Source organism: Asparagus officinalis, chromosome 10 (assembly GCF_001876935.1).
Source record: "Asparagus officinalis chromosome 10, Aspof.V1, whole genome shotgun sequence".
Lineage (NCBI taxonomy): Eukaryota > Viridiplantae > Streptophyta > Magnoliopsida > Asparagales > Asparagaceae > Asparagus > Asparagus officinalis.
Window position 1 is genome coordinate 41,552,132 of NC_033803.1, and position 26,650 is coordinate 41,578,781.

Below are 26,650 nucleotides of genomic sequence, written 5' to 3' on the forward strand. Positions count from 1 at the left end.
GTTATGATAGTGGAGATCTCCTCGAGGTGAGGAGCGGAGACGTAGGTCGTGGGGACCGAACCTCGTGAACATATTGTGTATTTGTGTTTGCTTGGCGTTCATCTTTATTTGTGCTCACATCATATATCGCTTTCATCTCTTTGTTGTGTCATATTTATTTACACTTGTGTTTATATATCCTTGCATATATTTCACCATTTAGGATATATCCCTTTGTTCATATTGCATATTCTTGCTCATAACATATTGCATATCTATCCTGCAAGAATAATTTATTAATAAGTTTTAATTGGCATAAAATAGGATTAGATTAGCATAAGACCCTAATCACCCCCCTCTAGGGTCTAACAATTGGTATCAGAGCTTGATGCTCTTTGATTTAAGGTCTAATCACCTTGAGTTAAAGATCCAAGTTATCTTTTGTGTTAATTTTGTTGTGTTTTTTTTTTTTTTTTTTGTATCTTGCTTGCACATATATACATTATGGATATGTACGGTGCATCTAGTTTAGGTTATGCCATTAATGTTACTCCTCGTTTGGATATTTTTTCCTATGCTCAATGGCGTTTTAGATTCAAACTTTTTGTTCAATCTAAAAAATTCGATTTATGGGAAGTTATTGAAGATGCTTATATTGTACCCACTTCGGAAAAATCCAAGTAGAGTAAAAATGATAAAAGAACATTTAATATGAACAAGTTGTTTTTAGAATATTTACTTAGTGCTTTTCACTCATCTTTTTCTAACAAATTTGTTCATTTTGATAGTGCTTACAATTTATAAAAATTTATAAAAGCACATCAAGGGGACTTGGAGGCGATCCGACAAGCTTTGGAGGCTTTCTCTTCAAGTTCCATTGGAGGATCATGCACACGACCACTAGGTGATAGCCCTAGTGAGGTACGCGAGCTCGACAACGATGATGATATTACTTTTGACGAGCTTGCGTATGAATTTGAAAAATTATTCAATAGTTATATTGAATTGAAAAAAAGCATGATAATATGAAATCCTCTCATGAAACACTAGTTACTAAGTTTGATCTCATTACAAATGAAATATAAATCTTAAAGAATGCAATGAAAATTTGAGATTAGAAAATGCTAGATTGCTTCATGAAAAATGTGATGCCATGTTAGAAGTAGAGATTAGTAAAAAATAAATTAAACTCTATGGTAAATGATTATGTTTATCCTACTTCTAGTAGCAATGCTTGTATGCACAATGATGAGTTGAATCAAATGAAAAAACGCATATTGACCTTAGATTCAACACTAAACACTTGTATTGCAAATAACAAAAAGCTTATGGACATGTGTGCAAAGTATCATGTTAATTCTTATAAGAAACCTACACACTATGCACACATGTATGACAAAATTCACAAATGTTATATTTACGGTCTTAAAGGCCATATAGCCAAATTTTGTCATAATGCACAAAAGCTTGACAAGCCTATTCATGATTATGCATCCCATCAAGCTTCTTCATCTCATACACATGTACACACACATCTCGTTATTATCCTTCGTTGCCATTCCCCAATGATATCCTCTATGCTGAATACATTTAACCTCTGGTTTGGTACTGAATCGACGTTAAGAAATCTTCACATATTCTTTTATTTATAGGCTACACATGAATTTAGTGTGCCCTGAAACTATAACGCTCTTCGTGTCTGACGCCTTTCTTATTTTACAAAGCCAAGTCTCCTGCTCTGCAGCTCTATCAACAACTGGTTGTGGTGATGGTGTAATTATTAGTATTTCCTCTTTAATAGTCATAACTGGTACAACTGGTGGTGGCACTCCTGAAAGTGGTACTGTTGGTGGAAATGGATACACCTCTTGCTCCTCGAGTATTGCAAAATCTTACTGTAAATGGCGTCATGAAGTCAATCAAATACTATGGAGCATGCTGCGGCTCGGGGCTCTGCTTGCCCAGCTCTCCAGGTACTAGTTTACCTCGACCACGTCCTTGTCCCGATATTCATAATATCAGTAGGAGAAATTAATTTTTTTTTCACAGTAAATGAGATCACAATTATATATATACATAACGTATCACAATATGTATTTAGGCAATTACTTTTCAATCAAAGTAAAATAGTTGTCATAAAAAAATTTCGTAAATTTTTTTTTTTTTTTGAATCTACGTATATAACGTCCTCACTCATTCTAGAAATTTCTAGCGAACTCTATACATGAATCCTAAGAAACTCTATTCTAGCTCCACGACTCGACACAGGATGATCCTAAGGGTACTGAAACTAGAGCTCTGATACCAACTGTGACGCCTCTGTTTTCACACATTGTTACAGTCCAAGATGAACCCAGAGATGTCAAACCTGTCATGCACCCACACTGTGTAACAACAAGTTTCACCAATCACAGTAATTTCCTCTAATGGAATCAAAGTAAAGTGTAGGTACAAAACAGGTAAAAGAAAGGAAATAACTACAACAGACATGATATAGAAAGGAGTATCTCATAAATAAATCATGTCTTAATGAACAATCTGGAATACATCCGACATCCGAAATAAATAAATATGTCTCGACATGAAACAGCTGAAAATGTAACTAAGGCTCATAGCCTTTACAAAATGTGATACAAAACTCTAATGTCCGAATGAAAATAACTCTACTGTGGAGTCTCTACTAGTAACTCATGTGACGGCGACTATGCAATAACTCTGTCATCCTGCGGCCCTCCGATGCTCTGAGCCACCTGAAAGTTAAAATAAAATAAAATAAAAATAACAACAACAAGAACGTCAGAACGCTAGCAAGATTACCTCCATCCGTCCCCAGGGAATGGCTACTAAATAAAGTGAAGGCTCTATCTATTAAGCATAGCCTACCTAGATCATTGTCCCCATATATAAGGAAAATACTTGTTAATACATACATATAAGCAATCATCTACTCTGAAATAAATGGATGTTGATATTTAAAAATCCACAACACGAGCATAGGTATGTCGAATATCCAGTTAGCTCAAATTGTGAATAGCTAAATACCAAATCTAAAAACTACTACATTGAGCAATAAGAAAAGACAATTCCATCTCAAACCATATCAAAGGTGTCCTGACAGATATCAAATACGTGTCCAACACATGGACTTCACCTGCTACATATTAGATAAGACAATTCGAAAAAGTATCCAACACATGGACTATATATGATGAATGTCCAACACATGGACTGCAATAGATAAATATCCAACACGAAGACTGTATATAATTAATGTCCAACACATGGGCCGCAATAGGTAAATGTCCAACACTTCGATCTATCATGGTTTAAAGAATTATCATCAACAGTTTGGCGCCCACCATGGGGCCCCTTTCCTTTTTCGAGATGACATGTCACGTTCTGGACAAGGGTCCGATTCTACCCATCCCGAAGAACAATATTGGAGTTGCATCATCCAAGCTAAATGAAGTCAGGGGTTGTATCATTCAAGCTAAGGAGGGTTAGATTTGGCTAAGAGGAACCAACATAGGTGTAGTCCTCGAAGGCCTCGTCGACGTATCTGGGGAGTGTTTGCCAAGCACACCATCGCTAGATAGTAGAATGACCTCCAGCCCCACTAAAAACCCTCCAGAAGAAGACACACCATAAGAGTGGTTGTCTTTCTTGAAAAGCAACATTGGCTTTTAATTGCCATCACAGAATAACTCTGGTCAAAACATAGGATCAAATTTCAGAACTGGTGAAATCTTGTTAAATATGAATTAACTCATAGGCATCAAGGCTTCACTATGGCTGAAAGACCTAAGCACTCCCAACAAGCCTAGGCGTTCGACTTCTGAGTTGGATTTTCAAGCCCTTGGTCCTTTATCAGGAATAAACCCAATGCACAACCCTATGGTCGACTCCTACAGTCACCATTCGACCATACGGGGATTATGAAGACCTAGGCACGTACGTAAGACCTAGGCACTCAACCTCAGGGTTGCCATTCTGCCAAAAAATATATTCATAAGCCTATGGTATGAATATTAAGTGTATGGTCAATACTTAATTGATCTAAAAACTTAAGCAGTCATCTGTCAAGTTCTGGTCAATTAAGCGCTCGGTCAAACTAAGGTATTAGGTGAACTAGTTGTCATAAGTCCCCAGCACAGGTCGCACATTATAACTAACTCACTTCAGCCAACATTTCAGACAAGAACAAAGCTACAAAGCTAAAAGAATATAAACAATGAAGGCAAGCTCAAGAATGGAGACAAAAGTTAATTTTCATTCAATAAGAGTAAACTTCATTACAAACTTCTCTACAAAAAAAAGAGAGAAGAGAGATATGCAAGTCTTCAAAGCTCTCGACCAGATCCGAGAGTTGGACTTGGCGGTCTCCGGGTGGTAGCAGTTGTAGAAGCCAGGAACCCCAACAACAGGCTCGACCTCATCGTCACTCGCTGATAAATCCAACTCGCCTCCATTTTTCTTGACATCTTTCAACAAATCGAGATAGCATGAGATGCATGTAGGATAGAAGCGATCTAAAGTAGGATGAGAGTTGCGAGTCACTAGAGAAGCGAAGTAGTCGACTCCAACCTTACATGCTAGGGTCACCTCGGCTTTCCTTATAGGACCATAGCGCCAGTCGTCGACCACCTTTTTATGCTGCTCCGAATCTAGATGAACGAGTTTGTTCTCCACTGCGTTCGGACCCATCCCAGTTGGTTGGGCCTCCCCAACCGGTCTGAATGGACGCTGTCTCTCAACGCATGTCCTCCCCCTCAATTCAGAGACAATTTTAGCGGCTTGAGGCATCAAGACAACCACCTCCTCAACATTGAAGGCCCCCCTCAGCTTTTTATGGTGCCTAGCAGTGGAACTCAACCCCTCGGTCCCTGCATTCCTCTTGCAACTTTCCGCCAACAGAAGAACGGAACTTGTCCTTGCTTGGAAGCTAGTGGAAGACAAAATCATGGATATGCCCGCCGTTTGGAGAGACATCATCAAATAGAGCATCGCTCTCTCGTGGCCCGGCATAAGAACGGATCTTTTCCAGATCCATCATCTCGGAATCACTAAGGGTAACTGGCCTTAAAGCGTCTTCATTCGCCTCCGGCCAGCCCGAGCAGGCGAAGATGTTATCGCCATCATAGACCCACACAAATTGCCTCCTCCAGTCCTCATCCAACTCAAAAGAATTTGAGACAAGCTGGAATTCACCACGATAGTGGAAGGAGTAATGTGGGTCCTTCTCAGCCGACCTCACGCTGATCAAATGCCCAAGTAATCTCAAGTTTGGTTGGACTCCAACACGATGGCAAATGACGATGAAAGCCACCAGAATCCCCACTGCGTTCGAATAGAACTGGGAAGGGGAGACTCCTAGAGCAGTGTGCACCTCCTTGATAAAAGGGTGCAAGGGCAGTCGTAAGCCATGCTCCAAGTAGGCTCGCTCATCTCTGGCGCCGCCAATGTAAGAGTCCGAGAGATGTTGTATTGAACATACAACCCCACCAGATTATCCATATGAACCTTCGAGCGGATAAGCAGAAGAACAGCGAGTCTCTCCTCACTACGGCCAGAGTGTGAAACTTGAGAGGTCATTGAAAACTTTTTCTTAAAAAAGATTGGAGGAATATCAGGAATTTGTCAAAGCGAATGTTCGTAAAAGAATTATCTTAACATTAAGAGGCTACTTATAAGCTTTCAAGGAAGAGTATAGAGGAATATCGAAGGACGCGATGATTTTCGAGGCAACCATGCCCAATCCACTTTGGAATCTAAAGAGGTTCACTCGAAACACGAAACGCCACCCTCATTTAATGTCCCACGTCCCAATACTCGAAAAACGGAAGATCCTTCATTATGTTCATAACACTTCATCTCCCAAAAAAACGGTTCAGATCTTTGACGTCAGCCCTGAAAAGCGGAGTCAACAATTGATGCCATATAAAGACTTCTCATTTTTTCATCCTCAGTAGGCTTGTATTAAACAGAGCGTATCTTATTTCTCTCGAAGCCGACTAAAAGTCGACTCCAAACGAAATGGGCTAACTGTTATGGTGTTCACTCACTCAAGATACGGGCATTTGTAAAATGATACAATAAGAGTCCTAGCAAAATAACATCAAACCCACTTAAGTGGCCAAAGCCCAATAGAGGCCTCGACCTCGTCGACTCATCAAGTCGACCTTCTTTTATGCCGACACGAAAGACGGGATCAGTCAACCCTATCGCCGAGGGCGACCCACTTAGAGCACTCGACCACTCACTGGGTAATTCTCGGAGACGACTTAAGGGACATTCCATGCTGTGGACTAAGTTTAGGACTCGGCTCAGCTACCCACGTACCTCCATGACCTATCAATCACTTCCTAAAAAATGCGGAGACACCCTCTCCCATGGGAAGTGACTTCCCCTCCAGTCGCCAACCGACACCTGTAAAGCGAGGGACGATTCAATATGCCCATGTACCTTCTGTCACGCTATCAATCACTTCCCGCAAAATGCGGAGACATCCTCTCTCATGCCGAGGTGACTTCCCTTCAGTCGCCAACCGACACATGTAGAGCAAAGCATGACTCACCTTTCAGCTTACACTTTATCACTGCCATCAACAATGACCGAAGTGACCAATCTGCCCTTGACATCCTCTTCATATACAGATGCTATTCGTCATAGTCGCAGGTGTGCAATCTAAAAAACCCCTAAAGCATACCTAGCACAAAAAGAGGAACACGCAGTTCTTCGTCTAGACAGAAGAGCTCATGTAGATCCTCTGGGCAGAGATATTGTCACTTCAAGAACCACATTGGTTCCTGACATTCCCCTTCCCCACTCGAGTTTCACTAACTTGACCGTCGGAGGAACCACGAGGGTACCGGTCCCTACCCTCTCATGGGTTAATCTTGTTTGTGCAGCGTGGACATCGATTCCCTGTTCAAGAACCAAACATAAAGTCGAAGAAGGAAGCGGCCCCTCCATCACTCTCCCTTATCACGTCCCGATGAGGACTCAAAGGAGGTCGATCTAGTTCCGGACCAAAATCAATCCTAGCCTGGATCCAATCGGCTGTGTGATATCTAGCATCAACAGAGTTCATTGTTTTTTAACATGCTGAATACCAACTTAAAAAGCTCAAAATTTTATAACAATAAGTTCTTTACTCTAGGAACTGCACTTGACGGTGCACATATAATGCATCAATTTAAGCTGTAATAGTTAGCAAATCCAGAGCAGCAAAATCTTTCGCACACAAAATGTGTTCGCATGTATAGTTTATGACATCTGATTCACTTATGTTCTAGCAGGGTGTTCGCATGTATAGTTTATGACATCTGATTCACTAATGTTCTAGCTGGCTGACTAGGATCTACACATGATGTTTTGGTTCTTAGTAGCACTTTTAGCGAGGGAAGGCTCGGAAGTAGAGAGAGATAACTTAGTTCTTAAATTAAATTTATCTGTACGAAACTTTGGATAGATATTTATCTAACTCTTTCAAAAATGTTGGTAAAATCTATCAGTATTATGTTGGATATGCGATCTCTCCATACCTCATTTCTCAATTTCGCAATGTATGAGATCACTTAAGAGATTACATTCTCCTGCTATGAGCATCATTACTCAAGTACTTAACAAAGTAGATATACAAAGTATAGTAAATTCTATAGAAGCAAAATGAAGGAAAACCTAAGAAACTCAAAACAACAATGTAGAGGACACCTTGAATACAGCTAAAAGAGCAGATCAACCGCACATAACCTGGGGCCCAATCCTGTTTCTCCCACTCATTCACCCCACACAAGACACAAGCGTGTCTTCCAACTGTACACAACAACAACAACAACAACAACATCACTAGTTTATTTAAATCCAAGCTTGGTCTTTCTTTTAGAGTCATCTCACCTCACAAGTCCAAGGTTGATGATCCCAAATGAAGTCCTGGGCCAAGACTTCTCCTTGGCCTTTCCCAAAAGTAGCCTTCCCCAAGCCACCCACCCCTCCCAACTCATTCTCTTATCCCAAGGGCTCCCCCACTCTAACAGAAGCCTGACCCCAACTTCTGCCTCTTTCTCAGCTTCCTCAAACCTCTCTTCCCCAATATAAACTTGCCCTAACACCAAGTGAGGCTCTCCTACATACGGATTCTTCTTACAGCACTCCAACAGAAGTTCTTCAACCCTCTTCAACCCCCCCTCCCCCTTCTCTCTAGCCTGGCTCATAACCTCCCAGTACAAATCCCTTGCCGCCTTCTGCGCCTCGACATCCAACACCTTCGTGCATCCTTCGAACACGGGGGGAATCACCAGCTCCATATCCTCATCCCTATCAGTATCCAAAGAGAATTGAGATATGTTCATGCTCTTCCTCTCTTCAATAAATATCTCTTCCTCTCTCACAATGAGGGAGTAAATCGCTGCCATTCTCGACACCGAGTTCATCCACAACCCGGGCTTGCCATCGCCAGGCCACAGGGCTGTATACGTGTTCCCAACAAATTCCATTCGACCATTGCCATTGTCAAAGAGCTCATCCTGGAAACCATAATGTTGGTCACTGAAATCAGCCATTGTCATCAGAAGAAAAGTAGCCACCATTCTCCGTGACAGATGCACATCATCCCCACTCTTGATGTGCTTCACTGTTATACCATGGGCTGGAAGCACCGACTTCAGCTTCACTCGCCAGGGTTCTGTGGGCGCAAATATAGAATTTTCCTTCGCAAGGTTTATAGAAAGTGCAGAGTGAGAGAGATGGTCAAGGAGCTCATCATCAGCATAGCGGAACAGAAGGTGATCATGGATGAGGGAGTGACGAGGGACGACGCAGAAGAGGTAGACGAGGCGTTCCGCAGGAGGCCCAATGATGCTGCGGAGGAGCTCACGTCCGCCTGCTACAGGGTCGAAAATGGCAAGATCAACATATGAATTAGAGTAGACAGAGTGAAAGAGACCGCAGCGGGCTACAGGGTCTGGGGATCCCCAGAGCTTGAGGATGCGGTAGACATCGATGAGATGGCCGAGGAAGCAGCCATCCTTGTGCCAGCATTCGCCTGCACTGACAGAACAGAGGAGGGAAACAAAGCTAGGGAGGGCGGGATCGACAATGTGAAGCTCAGAGCGGAGGAAAGGGAGGGCAACATTAAGAATGGTGATGAGTTCATTGTTCCGTGAAGAGGATTGAGAAGGAAAGTAGGATTCTGGCATTTTAGTCAATTGCTAAATGGTTTGTTGTAATTGATGCTGTAGCAAATGAAAGGAGAAGAGATGATATTTATAGAAGTTTGTAGCAGAGGGAGTGAGGGAAAAGGGAGGGAGGGAGGGAGGGATTATTAAAGGATAAAGATACTTTATGAGAACTATGATTGTTGAGCACATGGATACATTAGTACGTTCTTCATGACTACATCTTGCATCATCTGTATTAATAAACTACTTGCATAACTGGAGAACTACTGCATTATAATTAAAAGAAAACTATAAACTATCAGTATATGATAATTGATTTCCTTGTCATGGGTTCCTCAATCAATATGCTCCTTGATGAATTAGGGTTGCAGGGAGATTTATCTTTTCCTCCAAGGAAAGAGACAATTCTAAGACAATCAGTGCTCTCATACCTAAATGATAATGTTAGATTTGTACTACTATGTCTTCCTAGGATCCTATGAATATGTAAAGCAAATAGAACATTTAATATTATTACAAATTAATCTGTATGCATTATCTGAAAGAAAAATGTGATTAAAGCATCAATCAGTTAATATCACTTGAAAGAAGCAATGAATTGACATTCATATAGATTCGGTGAACAATTGATGCATCATTTCACAAAGCATATCAGACCAAATCAGCTAGAATTCTGTGCAACAATAACTTGCAAATGGATAAATAACTATTAAGTCTGCGAGAATGTTTAAACAAAAAAGCAAAGTAATAAGCATCGTAACTCCTCTAAATCCTTAAGTAAAATTAACTGCGAATACCGAGATGGAGAGGACAAGAGAAAATATTTAGCAGAGTGAGCACAAAGGTAAATACAACAAGAAAAGGTTTTTGCTTACTTTAGTACATTAGATAAGCAGATGAATGAGAGCAAGATCAGTACATAGACCATAATTTATAAAGCTTCTACAAGCTTTGCACGGACAGATTCTCGATCATATACTTGCTTGATGCTGTAAAGAGAAACCAAACCAAGGTGTTACTTAAACTTAAAAGAGTACTTGTACAAAATCTGATAGTTGAAACTCACAAGGAGGAAATATTTAAAATTCCATGGACCATGTGGGTAAAACAAAAGAAATCTATGACTTTCTTAATAGAGTAGTCTCCAGTCCAAATATTTCCACTGTGACACCAAAGCATTATATTGAAATTACAACAATGAGAAAGGGTTTCAAGTATATCAAAACTATTTAGACTGTACAGCAGTTACAGTATGAAAAAGAAGGGTTAATTGCTTACTTTTCCTCAACTTTTAAGGGGTGATTTTGTTTTTTCTGGTCAAACTTAGGGCAGAAAGGTAATTTATTGCCCCATGATTTCCACATATCTCAAGCTAACCGCAGAAATAATGCTCTCCGAGATAAAGGATGTGTAAATGCTATTAAAATAGTGTAGGGGGTGTGAGTGGCTATACTCGTAATAGTAGTACAAGGCGTGTATTTCCAATTAAACCTTACAAATCCTCTTCAACTTTCCAGCAGAAACAAACATATATAAGGTTACAAATATTGATGTTCCCTCGAGCGAGATATACTTTAATTACAGTGAGATATACTTTAATTATATCTTAAATATTCAAGCTAACAAAATATAAACTCAATGTTTCTACTTTTCTACAAGTGTCTCCCAACAAATATATGAAGTAGATGAAGCTCAGAATCTTCAGTGCTACAATACTTAACTTTCTTTCCTAAAAGACATGTAATTCTCTTCAAAAAAGTAATTAATATACAAAATACTTGCCAGTAAAAGCAATCCCCATTTGACACATCTTTCTTCGAAATCCAATCTGGAACCAACTCTTCCAACAGCTGCAACTGATCTTCCACTTCGCCTGCCACAAAAGAAAGATAAAGACAACAGCTGCCTACAGATGTCACAGTAGAAAAAAAGAGAAACACAAGAGTTAAATTACTTGTCTCTTCTATGTCCAAATTATTTAGAATAATCTTGTGTACAAGCTCCTGTTTTGTAATGAGAGAACAGTCAGTTGATCTCAATATGTAGCAAATTGTGTCAAACATGCCGAGCAAACAGGATTGTGAACTCCAGCGCTTCTCTTGCCCTGCTTGGCTAATAATATGATCTTCACATGAGCCAGTAGCAGTTTCAGACGCCTGTTAATTCAAAAAGAATTAAGACCTCATATCAAATCAAAGAAATAAAGTGATCCCAAAGTAGAATAAATTCTATAGACGCGTGACCCAGAAACAGAATAATGCACTTAAAGATAAGAAGAGAGGAATTGGGGGAAATATTTAAATTGCTTTATCTATCCAACTCATAGAGACTATTATAAAATCATTCTATAGAATGTGAATACAAGTATGTTTAGAAATTTCCGAGTATAAAGTTGCTGAAGTGGTAAGAAATTGAGCCCAAGCAGCTGGTACAATAACAACCAACAACTTAGCAATAAATCGACAAAGAATCTGAAGCAGGCAAATAGCCTTTAGTCAAGTTTCTCTACAGTAGCAGGAAACTAACTTAATATCCCACTAGACATTAACGTATCCAACATTGCAGAGCAGATGCTCATATATATATTTGCTAAGGTGTTTGACAAGCCAAAATTAGTATGCGCTTCAGTTGTCATACGTTTGAAGAATCTTGTCTGAGATTATTTGCTGATCCTTGATATCGAGATGTGAGTGTAAATGCACATATGTATTTGCTAAGTCATTAGAAACACCAGCATTAGTTCTTTTTTTTTTAAAGATCTGAAAAACCTCAAAGATGGCACACACGCACGTACACACATGCATGCGCATTTTCTAAGGCATCAACAAGGTTACCTCACTCCTTTGTTTGCTTCAATTATTCATATTGAATTTGTACTCATATATTTTTTATGCCAAATAGGTATAACGTGTGGTACGCTAAGTACAAATCAGCGACGCGACATATAGAGTTTTACCGAAATGAGCTTGATAGCCTCCAACACCAACAGTTAAATATAAAACTCAATTCATTATGAATATTTTAGTTTTGTTGTTGATACTGAAAAAAGTTTTATCTTATTTCAGTTCAGGTGGAGCCCATATTCACCGCCAAAGCTCGATATGCATACTCTTGCACCTATCTGTCGAGATAGCGCTGCTTTGTAGAGAGTCAGAGTTCCATTGATATGTTGGAGATTGTGGAGATGCATGTCCCCAACCGTATGTTACGGTAATTTTTGCGCTCTCAGCATGTGTCGGATCCTGTCGAGCAAATCGATCGTAGGCGACGACCTACATCTCATCGTACGGACTGGGGTGTATTCCGTGCAGCCTACATAGACAGATGGATTAATAGGTGGGATTTCATACAAGATGAGAGAGATGCAACTGTTGATTATACCACGTATATGCGTTAGTATTGGGATATCACACGTAGATGAATCACACGCGACCCACAACCATCAACTGGATACCTGTCACACCCATCGACAGATAGTTACATCCCTAATTCCATGCTCGAAAGAGATTATGTAAGTTTCTAAGCTAAATTAAAACGGTAATTTTTTTATTAAGATATTATTTGCTAAATTGTGTATATATTTATTAACTCGCAGATCAAAGCTTTTGATGGCATTGAAGCTGATATAGATGAGTACATCAGTGACATCCAAGATCCGACGATCGTAGGGCTCTTATCCAGGATCAAACAGAGAATAGCAAGCGTGTTTCATAAGACTCGTGTCGACGAGTTTGCAGGCCGTGAGGACAAGTCTTGATCATTTGGACAAATGTACACGCGACGACGTAGGTCAGGTGACGATGGAGCCAACACTTCTCATAACACGACGCATGCTGATGGAGCAGGTACTTCTCAGTCTCATACACAACCAGATACTCAGATCATCGAGGCTTAGCAGGAACGCAAGGAGCAGGGAAGGAGGGAAGAGTGAGGGGAAGGGGGAAGAGAGGGAGAGGAAGGAGAGGAGGAATTTTAGGCTGTATGTGATTTTATTTTGTTGAAATTTGTTACTTTTATGATTTTTCAAAAAATATACTTTTGTGGAGGATTAAGTTCATATATGTGATTTTCGTGAGTATTGTTTGATTTGTGTTTGATTCATGGCTGAATTTTAAGAATATTGTTGTAATTCAGTATAATATAAATCGATTGTTGTTCACAGGTGTATTTTCGTGAGTATTATTTGATTCATGGCTGAAATTTCGTGAGTATTGTTTGATTCATAGGTGTATCGTCGTGTATATAAAAAACATGCACAGGTTGTGCATGTTTTTTAAAATCTGCAGCTCCACGGGACTTGAAGTCCCGTGAAGTTGCATGCTGAATTTCCAGAGGCTGGAAATTCAGCTCAAACTTCACGAGACTTCAAGTCTCGTGAAGTTTTTTGCTTCTAAAAAACTTCATGGGATTTGAAGTCCTGTGAAGTTACGCAACTTAATTAAATGGCTACTAAACTTCACGGGACTTCAAGTCCCGTGAAGTTTCAAAGTTTTTTTTGCGTGGCTGAAACTGGGTCGATTTTGGCAATTATTTTTAGGATAGGTCGTTTTTTGCGAATATTTTTGTAAATGGGTCGGTTTTGAAAATTTGTCTTAAATTTTATCGCAGACGTAACCTCTGAATAAAGTTAATCTAAGAGAAGGGTAGCACTTTCAAGTATTGTATTTGTGGCTCTCACCGATTCAGCAGTTCAGGAAATAATTATTGTACAAACAGTATGAAAGCCAGGCACTTTTTCTCATTGCATAGTGAGGACTTCTTGTATATTACTTTATGTCTACATTGCTAAAGGAGCATAGTCGTCAAAGGTGAAGTGCTTCTAGTCTTGCATTAACTTTTTTCTAGCATGAAAAAAGAACCCTTTTTAATCATGTAACCAAAGGACATTAGCCACAATAAATCATGTATTGCAATTGAACAGAACATATGTCAAGAAGAAACATACCATTTGAAACAGGTTGGTTCCCATAACCTCATTTCCAGAAATACCTTTACTTATTGTAGTTTTTCTGCAAGCATTATGAACCCCATCTTGTGCCGACGTATAGGAAGCATTTGACAAACTTCCATCAGGTTTTGATGGAGAAAGGATTAATGACCTCCTAACTGAGTTACCCGCCTTGGGTTCAGTAACCAACTTCTCATTCCCAGGAGCAATCTTTTCATCAGTGGAGGGTACAGGTCTTTTGGGTGTCTGCTGAGATGGTGTTTCGGTCATAAACAGATCTATATTTGATGAGCATTTTGCAGGAGTGCTCTCAGAATTTAGATGCGTCACTCGACTTGGAGTACATATTGGTTTTATAGGAGATTTAACTGGAGGAACAGGGTACTGAATAGCTTCCATTTGCGGGTTTTTACTAACTTCTATCTCCTCGTCAACACTGGAAATAGAGAGTAATGGGACTGTAATAGCAGGTGGTTCTATATTTTCTGTTTCTGTGATCATTTTCTGAGAAAATTGATGATGAAAAGATGAGGAAAAATGGGAAGCACTTGATAAGAACTCTAGATCAGAATAAGTCCTCTGAGTAAGTCCTTCAGATGAAGTCCTCTGAGTAAGTCCTTCAGATGATCCCTTCAGCAACATTCTGGGTATACCTTGGTTTCCTTGACTGAATGGTTCTGGCAGCATAGCCTGGGGGATAGCAATGCCCTGTTCTCCATAAACCAAAATGAGATATGATACAGATTCAAACATAGTAACCAATGTAACTTAGGATGACAACCAAAGTAAAAACAATAATAATTTAATAACTCATACTTATGTTGAAGGCATGATACTTAGTCTGTGAAAGAGAAAAAAAACTGTCACATAATGGAATGGTTCATCTATTACAATGCAATAAAAATATCAAGTACAAACATTACCATAATCTTTTCTCTCATTATGATTTACCTCATTACAATAGAGTTGCCTTTCCCCGTGAGGATTTTCCTATTGATCTATGGTCATTTTAGCCCTATAACTAGAAGTGTCACTTTACCATCCATGCTTCTTACTCACATTTGCTATTCATACCTTCGACTTTTTTGTCAGAAAATGGATAAGCAGAACAGTAAACATATAGCCATGATGTTATGGAGGTTGCCATAGGACTATAAATACCCAAGTTGATCATTGTAAAAATTGATTGGATTGTTAAAGCATTTTACAAATACGCAGGTTGACAATTGCAAATATGTTGTCCTTTATCAAATCATCTACCATAAGTTTTACTACAACATGTCTCAGAATTTCATAGTTGACTTGCTTTATGGGGCTATTTCTATCATTTACTTTGACTATGTGACCATTTATCAACTATGTAGCCAATGGTATGTTTGACCTGTCATTTATGTGGCTGGAAACATTTGCCGTCTATTTCTAAAGGAGTCTTCCTCATATCCAAGAAGGATATCAACTTGCTTCTATGTACAATTGCTCCAGGAAAGTTCATAATCATAAGCAAACTAATAGCAAAGATTGAGATCGACAATTAGCAGTCAGTTAAGAATGTCCAGGAAGGATAGATGAACAAGTATCTAATGTAGAAGCTTATGTACTTCCATAACCCATTCAATATATGAGTAACTTTCATAAGTCAATCAAGGATCTCAGGCAATTAGTGCATTGACAAAGATGCAATGGCTATTTGAGCAAGTTATATACAATGTGCCAATGCCCAACCAAAATCAACAGAAAACCAAAGTTGAAACACTAGGATCAATGTTTCACTTGATAAGTTCAACACCATACATACTGAGCCTGACAGCAAAATTCTTCCATGAACTTGAGGAGTTCAGAAACTAAATTTACAAGGTAATTTCAGACAAGAAGTCTTCAACATAAATGTGCACGAATCAAAGTTAATTTACGTTGCCGACAACTATCCAGAAATACAAGTGAGAGTCATGAGTCATCACTTTTGCACCTTGCTCTTCAACAAAGAGTTTAATAGCATGTCATCATCTCCTCTTCCCTTAGAGATGACTTTTGTTACATAATAAAGGTGGCTACATTGACACTATTTCAACTTTCAAGAGCTATTTCAAGAGTTGGGCAATAATACACAAATTGTACCATTGTTGTAGCCCTGTGAATTTCAGAATTGGATCATACATGCAAGCACACATCTTTTGAGATGGATGCCTAGAGCAAAACATCAAGGCTTTTAGCTTTTGTATCACAACACATCTTTCTTTCATAACCAGGATCGATTTGCTAAAGCATAGCCAAGTTGAACGCCTACACAGGACAACCATCAAGGAGCAGTCAAATTAGGTTGCCCAACTTTATGCAGAACATGCAACAGAAACAGGAGGGAAAAACAGGTATATTCCTTTACTTATGCAAGCTTATGCTTAGCTCTCTATACAGTGGCTGTCTACTTACAAAGCGAAGATGAGACCAAGTTGACTCTTAAACTTTCAAGAGCAGAAAAGAGTAGAAAGGAGTCAAGTGGGGTTGCATAACCAAGTGTCAAAGTTCACCTTGGCTTGTAATACATTCCATCTATTCCATGCATCCCAAGAAAATCGTGCCACAGTTGGAGACAGCAGGCCGCAAGAGGTGATCACAACAGATTGAGCTCATCATCTTCTCAGTTTATGTTTATGTCATTTTCTATGCCTGTCTCTGATTCTTTGATGACTAGTCAATAGGGTCTAACCAATTGTGACCATTTTTTCTCTAATTTTGCCCATGTTAGCAATTTCGAAAATGACCAGAGGTTGAATAGGTTTTAGTAATGTGAATCACAAGTGCCAAGTGCGGTCTTTTAATTCTAGAAGATAATTCTTTGTAAACTATAAATATTGTTTTGGTTAGTTTTGTTAATATAATTTGAGATCATTGAGTTAAAAGTATGCACTTCCATCTCAGATAATTTGACTAACTTTCAAGTGTGAATTACTTAATTGATTACTCTAAAACACATATGGTGGTTAGAAAATATTAATAGAACACAAGGGAATAGGAAGAGTCAGTTTCCACTAGATGCATGGACCTGGGAAGGGGAAAAAGAACTTTTAGACTTCTTTTTAGGATGTTCAATTGTTATTAAATAGATGATCACAACAGATTGAGCTCCTCATCTTCTCAGTTTATGTTTATGTCATTTTCTATGCCTGTCTCTGATTCTTTGATGACTAGTCAATAGGGTCTAACCAATTGTGACCATTTTTTCTCTAATCTTGCCCATGTTAGCAATTTCGAAAATGACCAGAGGTTGAATAGGTTTTAGTAATGTGAATCACAAGTGCCAAGTGCGGTCTTTTAATTCTAGAAGATAATTCTTTGTAAACTATAAATATTGTTTTGGTTAGTTTTGTTAATATAATTTGAGATCATTGAGTTAAAAGTTTGCACTTCCATCTCAGATAATTTGACTAACTTTCAAGTGTGAATTACTTAATTGATTACTCTAAAACACGTATGGTGGTTAGAAAATATTAATAGAACACAAGGGAATATGAAGAGTCAGTTTCCACTAGATGCATGGACCTGGGAAGGGGAAAAAGAACTTTTAGACTTCTTTTTAGGATGTTCAATTGTTATTAAATAGATGCAGATCCAAATGCAATTGAAAAAAAGTTGAAACAAACAATACTGAATTGGAAGTTGCAAAAGAAGTAATGAAACTAATTCCTTATCTTCTTAGTCATACCCGCATGACCCATCAGACTGTGAAACCAAGCAAAACAAAAGGGGTTTTTGCTTATTAACCCAAAGTTTTACTCCCAATTATTTTTAAATCCACCTACTTTCATAAACACCTATACACCAAAATACCCTTAAAGATTTATTTTTAAACACAATCTTTGAAATACGGCCAAAATCCATATGGTATTTGTCAAAAACATTAAATTTCAAAAACTACCCTTCTCATTTTCTAGTCTAAGATCAAATGGAGTTGTAATTTCATCAGGTTATGAAATCCCCAAGATCTCCAAAGTCATGCTCTATCCCTAACGTTCATGATCAATGGCCCTTGATCACTCTCGATCTGACGTTCATCGGCCTCTTCCAACGTGCTGAATGGAGATCTCCCATTGTCATGTGGTTTGTTTCGCTGTTCACTGCCATGCCGCCATTTCTAGCTTTGTCGTTTCTAGCCTCCAAGATAAGATTTCTTCTCTATGTCATTGGTTAAGTTTAATTCTTGAGTAGTAAATGCATTTGAGTTTTATGCATATTTCATTTCCTTAATATCTTCTAACACACAACAAGATGAATTCAGAATATTTGAGTTATAGAATATTTGAGCTATTGATAAGGCTTGTCTCAATGGTAGTTAACAACGAGACTAAACAATTATATGTAAAAACTAACGAAATAGTAAAATCAATCTTCTGAAGCATGAAGATCCCTTGGCTATCCCTTCTAGCTTAAGTGGTTCTCTTCTCTTTGTGCTCTCTATATGTTTGTGGAAATTCTCCTTTGGGCTTCCTCTCTTTGCTTGGCTATATTTTCTAGAAATCATCTTTTTTTTTCATGCTAAGTTTCACCATTTTTATCAAGAGTATTATTCAAGATCGCATACTTTACAAAATTAGACATTCATCCTTAAAGAAGATTTGGTGGTTGAATAGTTCTTCCGGATGCTACGTTTTTTCCTCCAAAACAAAAGGATGATATAGAACAAAATAGTCTTGACATGCATGTTGTCGCAACTAAGTAAGCAGAGACAACATTGAAGGAAGTTAATTGATGGAAGTTAATTGATGGTTGGAATGTTGTTTTAATTGGTGTCAGTTCAGAGGAAAATTTCATCTTTTCTTAGTAGATGAAACATGGATCGAGTGTAATGAGTTTCAAATCTTATATGATCCATATATTGTATGGTTCAAGATCTCGTCATATAGTGTTCAACTTTTATGGAAGATATCATATGTGTTTCAAATATTGTGCTTCTGAACACGTATGAAATTTTGTTCCGCATGGCTGTTCTTGTTCAGGTTATATGATATATATGTTTTTTCAAACCTTATTTCATAGCGTTAGTATTCATATTGTTCAGGTTGAATGATTTTTTGCGCATTTCAAAGTGCTATTGTTGATGTGGGAAATTTAGTGTGGGGGCTGGGATGATATAGGGGTCCCTTAATCTCCTCTGATGACTGATTATCTTGGAGAGTGAGTAGTTCTATAGTGACCTACACAGAATAACGAAGGTTAGTGGCTCCGGATGTTGTTTCCTCCGGCATGACCTCCGACGCTCAAATCAGTGACTAAACTGTTAATCTGAATAAAAAAGCAGAATGTAGTCTTTAGGGTTGTTTTGTGTGTACCTGAGAATAGCAAAGATGACGCTATTTATAGGAAGTTACCGAATGTATTTTGGTAATTAACTAATTTGATGGTCTAACACTGTGTCGTTGCTTTACACGTGTATGTAGCAAGTTGGTGGGAGGTAGAAAATTGTACTCACAATATTTAATGTGATAGCGACAGAACGGCGGGATTTGGGGCGTTGTTGCCAGAAAGTCATCGTGATATTTGCCCATGCATTAAATGCGATGGTGACTTGGTGGCAGAGTATGGGCATTACACTATTCATCATTAAATGGGAACATTACCAATAAGACTACTGGTCATTCTTTGTTTAGGATCAAAACTTCCTCACTAAACCCAACTCAAAAAAGTTCTTTGATTCAACTCGAACTCACCCATAGTGACCGACTTGGGGATGCCTTTCGTCTCGGACCCGGGTCGCGTAAACAAGTCGGCTGAGTTAACAGCTTGGACTTAGGTTAGATGTGTCGGCCATTTGTCAAGTCCTACTACTTCCACCACGTGTCCAGTTTAAGGACATAGTGATTTTCAAGGTATAACAGCTATAAATATATAAGAGTTTCATAGCTTAAATGAGATAATTTTACAACTAAAATATGAAAGCTTAAGATTGTCCTAGTTTTGACTATTTAAAGAAAGCTAATTAAAACATATTATAACTTCTATAGCAGAATTATACCTCACTAATACGAAGTGTAGCACTTTTTGAGCAGAGCATAACTCTCTCTCAGCTAAGTATAGCTTTTTATGAATTATTTCACTCTAAGAAATAATTCAAAGATTTAGGACTGGAATACAAAGTATAGCTCTTTCTGAGTAAAGTATAGCTCTGTTTAAACAAAGTATAACTCTTTTTGAGTAAAATATAACTCCTTTTAGCAAAGTATAACTCTTTTCGAGTAAAATATTACTCCTTTTAGCAAAGTATAAATCTTTTTGAGTAAAATATAAATCCTTTTTAGCAAAGTATAGCTCATTATGAGTTCTACCATGCTAAGAAAGAAATCAAAAGTTTTGGACTATACGCGTAAGGAAAGTCTGCGGATAACAAAAAAGAAGATAATATATGTTTAAATACATTATAATGAAAATATAAAATCTTAGAATCTCCTAATTTTGATTGTTCGAAACATAGCTCTTTTGAGTAAAGTATGATTCCTTTTAGCAAAATATAGCTCTTTTTGAGTAAAGTATAACTCATTTTAACAAAGTATAATTCTTTACTAGTTCCGTTACTCCAAGAAAAAAATCAAAAGTTTTTTATTATATGTACAAGTCTAGGGATAATGAAAAAAAGATAATATATATTTAGATACATCATAATGAAAATATAGAAATCTTAGAATATCCTAATTTTGATTGTTCAAAGTATAGCTCTTAAAATATATTGTAGCTCGTTATAATTTAAATATAGCTCCTTAATGAAAAGTATAGCTAGTTTTGAGTAAAGTAACTCTTTTTGAGTAAAATATATCCCTTATGAGTTCTATCAGTCCAAGAAATCAAAGATTTTGGATTTTATGCTTAAGGAAAATATGCGAATAATAAAGAAAATCCTAAGTTTGATTGTTCAAAATATCGCTTTTTAGAAAATATTGTAGCTCGTTATAGTAAAAATATAGCTCCGTTGTGCAAACTATTACAACTCTTTCTTTAGCAAAATATAGCTCTTTATGAGTTATGTCATTCCATGAAAGAATTCAAAAATTTTGAATTTATGCTTGAAGAAAGTCTGAGGACAATAAAGAAAAACATAATATATGTTAAGATACAATTATAAGGAAAATATCAAAGCTTAGAATCCTCTAATTTCTATATATTTCACACAATACATACATTTCAAACATCCTGATATAGATATAACTTTATACATTTCTAATAGCAAAGAGTTGCAAGAGAGCTCACCTCTAAATTTGATTTTCCTACTAAAAGAAAAGGATTACAACTGCAACTCAATAAATTAACAAATATTTCATTCCATTGAGATATTTTTTCAAACAGTCACCATGCATATCTTCTCCGCAAATGAAGGATCCGCACTTACTATCAAAGTTTGTCTAAGAAATCTCAAGATACTCTCATTCAAAATTAATTGATAAAAATCTATCAAATAATAATATAACTTAGCAGGGAAATACATCCCAAAAAAGCCTAAAAACATTTCATCCATTCCTCGTAATCTCATCAAAAAAAATTCTTTGTGCAAGCAAAGCAATAAGAATGCTTCAATAAGCATGAATAAGCATTCTATGGCCTTTTCGACATTTTATCAAACAGAGCATGGGCATCTCTCTAATTTGCCCAAAACACTTAAAACTAGGAACTATCTTGAATAGACTTCGCAATGAGTGAGCAAGACGACTCCACCTCTGACTATAATAACGTTTTTCTTTGAGGGGCAGCACCAAATTCTTTCCTTCCCAAAATTCTGCCATCGACATTAGATGTCTTTGGTTAAGCTTCAGAAGATAGAAGAGAATTAAAGGAAAAGGGCACTTTTGGGTTTTCAATTTTTTTGGGTAGATAGTGTATACATTTAGGCTGTATTTGACAAATTGGGTTTAAAAATAAGTCATCATACTATTTTAGGTGCATAGGTGTTTGTAGAAGTCGGTGGGTTTTAAAATATGTAGGGTTAAACTTTGGATTGATGAACAAAAAACAAAAAAAAAGACTATTACATCAAAGATTTATGTTAGAACTTCATCCATCTAACGATAATTAACTGGAATTGCTTAATTAATAGAGGCATATTCGATCAACCAGTAATCTAGTTAGAATGGGTACACTCCTCATTTAAAGGAAAAGTATAGTTTTCATCCTCAAGCAGTATTAGCCTCAAGATGAGTTTTGAATAAATTGGACTAATGCTTAGATCTCATATTCCATCATTTCTAGTGTACGCTTCTCATCATGGACTAAATATAATTTGCAGTGATTAACATTTTCTCCTTGAATGTAATTAGAAATAAATTCTCCTTTTAGCTTTATTTTTCATCATGAACTAACATGCAATTTGTAGAAATCATAACTTAGAATTTCTAGTGACTGAAGCTATCCTTTTACCTTAATTGAAGTTAAACTATCAGCCTATTTACTGAGGTACTTACAAGTTACAAATATGAACCTTACAAATAATATTGTATATTTGACGAAATACAGCTAAGAAGATAATCTATCTCTATAAAAATTAATGATCAATGGAATGTCAAGATTCATTATAAAACTATGTTATGAATATTAGACCACATAAGTGGGCCTTGATTGTAGGATTGATTGGTGTTATTTATACGATTCTAGGTACAATAATGATTAACTGTATAATTAAGGCTTGAGTGTCAGTGTCTAATTGATTGGAGGTATGGATATGAAAAGCTATATCCTTCTTGTATTAATGGAGCTTCATCTGTGCCTTGAAAGAAATAAGAAAAATGCAATAATGCATTTCTTTCAATATAAAAAAAAACTCTCAACAAGCAGTAGTTGTACTTTAAATTGAAAAGTTAGCAACACAACTATACCCAATCAAACAGCACGAGACAAATGTTTTCTTATTATATTCCATTAAATAAAACAATTCCCCTTTTGATTAAACCCAGACAATATAGGATGAATAGAAACTGCTACCACTAGATGCACACTTGAGTATTTGATGAATAGAGCTCATCAACCGACTACGGATACTTATAGAGAATTTAAATGTGTATAGCATTGAGATGCTTATGAATAAGGCAAAGAGAAGCAACCATTGTGAATCCACTTGTCCTTTTTTCGATGTTGTATGAGCTACCTTAGAGTAAGACTAATTGATCTAGCCAAAATGCAGGAGTGAGTTAAGAGCTTCAGTATGGTATCTTAGGCTATTAACAAATGTTCTGCCACAGTGTTTTATAGGAAAGCCATATGGTTTGACTTACTTTTTTTGAACGATTACATAGTGCAAAACTTCTAAGAGGAATGTCATTCATCTCTTCGTCCTGTTCTCTACTTATCCCTTGAACATGCTCTCATCTTTCTTTGAAGCTGATAGTTCATTTATTCACTTATCCTTTTTTGGATGTTGTATACCTAAGAGTAAGACTAATTGATCTAGCCAAAATCCAGGAGTGAGTTAAGAGCTTCAATATGGTATCTTAGGCTATTACCAAATGTTTTGCCATAGTGTTTGATGGGAAGGCCATATAGTTTGACTTACTTTTTTTGAATGATTACATAGTGCAAAACTTCTAAAAAGAATGTCATTCATCTCTTCATCCTGTTCTCTACTTATTCCTTGAACATGCTCTCATTTTTCTTTGAAGCTGATAGTTCATTTACACTTGAATGAGATAAAATTCACTTATCCTTTTTTGGATGTTGTATGAGCTATCTAAGAGTAAGACTAATTGATCTAGCCAAAATCCAGGAGTGAGTTAAGAGCTTCAATATAGTATATTAGGCTATTAGCAAATGTTCTGCCACATTGTTTCATGGGAAGGCCATATGGTTTGACTTACTTTTTTTGAAGGATTACATAGTGCAAAACTTCTAAGAGGAATGACATTCATCTCTTAGTCATGTTCTCTACTTATCCCTTGAACATGCTCTCATCTTTCTTTGAAGCTGATAGTTCATTTACACTTAAATGGGATAAAATTGCTATTTTCAAACTTCAATCATTTTTTTCATAAAACTTTAAGCTTCTTAGAGCACGTTTTTTTTGTTTGCATGGAAGTAGCTATGAAATAGCTAAAGTAAAGAAACTAGGAACTATTTCTGCTACTTTTGAGAAGAAAAGTATGTTTGTTTCTCTGTAAAAGCTACTTTCGGTTTCTTAAAAGCTAACATGGCGCCTACGTGTCATCTCTATTTCTTGTCCTCAGAATGTAGCAAAAATTGAGCCAATTTAGGAATAAAAATTTTTTTGTTATTTCATGGATAATTCTCTTATTCTAAATAAAATCCTGAAAGATCCTCTTTCTCTCTTTCTAACAACATTTATATTTGCTACCGAACAAAAAAAGTTAATGAAGTGGAAGAAACATTATTTCCTTTACTTCCAAAAATTTATGAAACAAAAAAAAGTACTTCCGCTACTTCCTACTTCATAATTTTAGAAGTAATAGATTTGATTTATTTCTTACTTTTGATATTCCGATCAACCAAACAGGCCCTTAACCTGCTTCTTCACACCAAGTGAAAGGCTATCAACTTCACCAGATTTTCACCATAAACTTGCATTACTTAAGAAACTTTTTTATCTTCTGTACTGCACATAAGCTTCTATCGAATTTCAACTTCAGCCTTCTTTTTTTTAAAATGATAGTTTGTTTGAACTGGACAAAGTTCTTATTTTCAGACTTTGTCATTTCTTATTCACATGAAACAGCTTCTTAACTGCTTCTTCACCCCCATTTGAAAAGCTCTCAACTTCACTAGATTTTTGCCATAAATTTGCATTGCTTAAGAAACTCTTTATCACGTTCTGCAATGCATATGCATTTCTCTTAAACATAAAAGTTTAGCCTTCTGCTGAATCCTTGTCCTTTCCTGTCAAACATTTATAAAATATATCTATCCATAATGCCCCTCTGCTTCCATTTTGACAATCAAAACCCTTTTATTTAAGGTCCTCAACCATACAGGTTTTCCAATAAAGGCAAAGTGAAGTTCAAAATTCTCACTATTTTGAGGGTCATGAATTTGAACTATATGATTGAAGAATTCCTTCAACATAGAACCTAGGAAAATGAACTACAAATGTTAACCAAATGCATTTCCAATTCATTTCTCAAAGATAAACAGGTTGGTTGAGTATTGTGGGAGTGGATACTGACACCGTAACAGAAAAATAGATACTGCTCCGCCCAGCTAACTTATGCTATACAACTTAAGGGAATGCACTAAAGTTTTGAGGAAAATGTATTCAAAGTGAAATAACCTAACATCCACCGTAATCTCTTCAAACTAAATCACAAGTTTCAGAACATTCCTCGTCATCAATCCAACGCTCCGGGTAAAGTTTTATTCTTTCCTCATTCCTAGACACTTTGGTTAACACATCTTCTATTAAATCTATCATCAAAGCCTTTTTCCTCCTTAGAGGTCTTCATCTCAGTTGCACTTGCGCACACAATAGTTAAACACCTTCGCGCACTTCTACATAAACATAGGCATGAAAGAGCAATACCTCTGGATTGGCTTTGAAAATATCTACAAGCCTTGAATGAAAAGCTTTGCAAAGAGCCACTGAAGCAGACTGGTCAGCATTGAGAGTGCTTTCTATGACACTCTGGACTAGGGTGATCTTCATGTCTGGAACGACACATAGGCTTTCCTCATCATGTATGAGTATCTTCTCAATTTGAATGGCTTCAGGAAACGCATATTTCATCTGTGCAAGATGGCTGCATAATAATTTCCTACAAACAAAGGAATAGTCAGCCTCAGTTTCCAACAAATTTCTTCAAGCCAACGGAACTCATCATTTTTTAAAATACCTTTTTGATAATCTTTCCACTTGAGTACTAATGTTACGAAAAATGGGCAACCTTTTCCGCAAAGCAAGCAATCTAATAGAACTAATCATCCGGTCAAAAAGGACAGAGAGGATGTTGTACCTGCCATCAGAAACCAACAGCTAGTATAGAACCACTAAAAGCAAATCAAGAATAACAAGTGGCAATTTTATGAAACTCACTCTTCTGGGAGTTCAACTATATCGCCTTCTTGTGACCTATTGAGCACAAAATTGCTCCTTTCAGAAGAATCTGCTTTGTTATTGGTTTCAGGATCACTTTCCTCTGATTGGGTTTCAACACCATCCTCATGGGAATCATCAAAAAGATTCTTTCCTTTCAGAATTGAACTGGCACCCTTAATCTTTCTCTTGCATTCGGGTTTCTCTGGCGTCGGAGACTCAATCCCCTTGCCTGAGTCTTGATCTCCTTCAACTTTCACGTTTTGGATAGCAGCCGGACACAAAGAATTCGGCTTTTCCATGACAGGAGCAGCAATCTTTCTGCACCTGAACTGAAGCGAAGCATGCTTCGTGGATTCTTCTTGCTTCATAATAAATACTTTAATAAAAGCTGACATTGTGAAGATAGAATCAGCAAATCTAGACCCAGAGTTAAAGAAATGCTACATTGCTTCAAGTAATTCCATTAATACACAATTTAAGTGAAGATGAAGGGAATCAAGGAGGAAACAAATAATCAAATCTAACTAAATAATA

General features: G+C 37.1%; 2 protein-coding genes across 4 annotated transcripts in view; both read right to left on the minus strand.

Annotated features, from left to right (window-relative positions):
- The window catches only part of LOC109824925 (CDT1-like protein a, chloroplastic), a 24,613-nt gene continuing 436 nt past the window's right edge, over positions 2,474-26,650 (minus strand). The window contains exons 2-9 of one of the 3 annotated variants that reach the window (XR_002242850.1): positions 26,114-26,504; positions 25,914-26,033; positions 25,604-25,835; positions 14,104-14,814; positions 11,113-11,314; positions 10,941-11,031; positions 10,034-10,147; positions 2,474-2,729 (exon numbers count right to left, since the gene is read on the minus strand). Coding sequence is in view for 1 of the 3 variants with exons in the window: in XM_020391552.1 (XP_020247141.1) it covers positions 10,090-10,147; positions 10,941-11,031; positions 11,113-11,314; positions 14,104-14,814; positions 25,604-25,835; positions 25,914-26,033; positions 26,114-26,484 (1,785 nt within the window). In the remaining 2 variants the exon portion in view is untranslated. Of the gene's footprint in view, positions 2,730-8,775; positions 8,864-9,829; positions 10,148-10,940; positions 11,032-11,112; positions 11,315-14,103; positions 14,815-25,603; positions 25,836-25,913; positions 26,034-26,113; positions 26,505-26,650 lie in introns of those variants that run through there. The other 2 variants (XR_002242851.1, XM_020391552.1) reach the window with 2 other exon arrangements.
- On the minus strand, positions 7,513-9,176 carry LOC109826669. The gene has a single exon (XM_020393689.1). It carries the CDS (start codon positions 9,174-9,176, stop codon positions 7,872-7,874), a length of 1,305 nt encoding a protein of 434 aa, XP_020249278.1. The 3' UTR covers positions 7,513-7,871.

Excerpts from the sequence above, each read along its gene's own strand:
- LOC109826669 (XM_020393689.1), bottom strand. The coding sequence starts at position 9,176 with ATGCCAGAATCCTACTTTCCTTCTCAATCCTCTTCACGGAACAATGAA.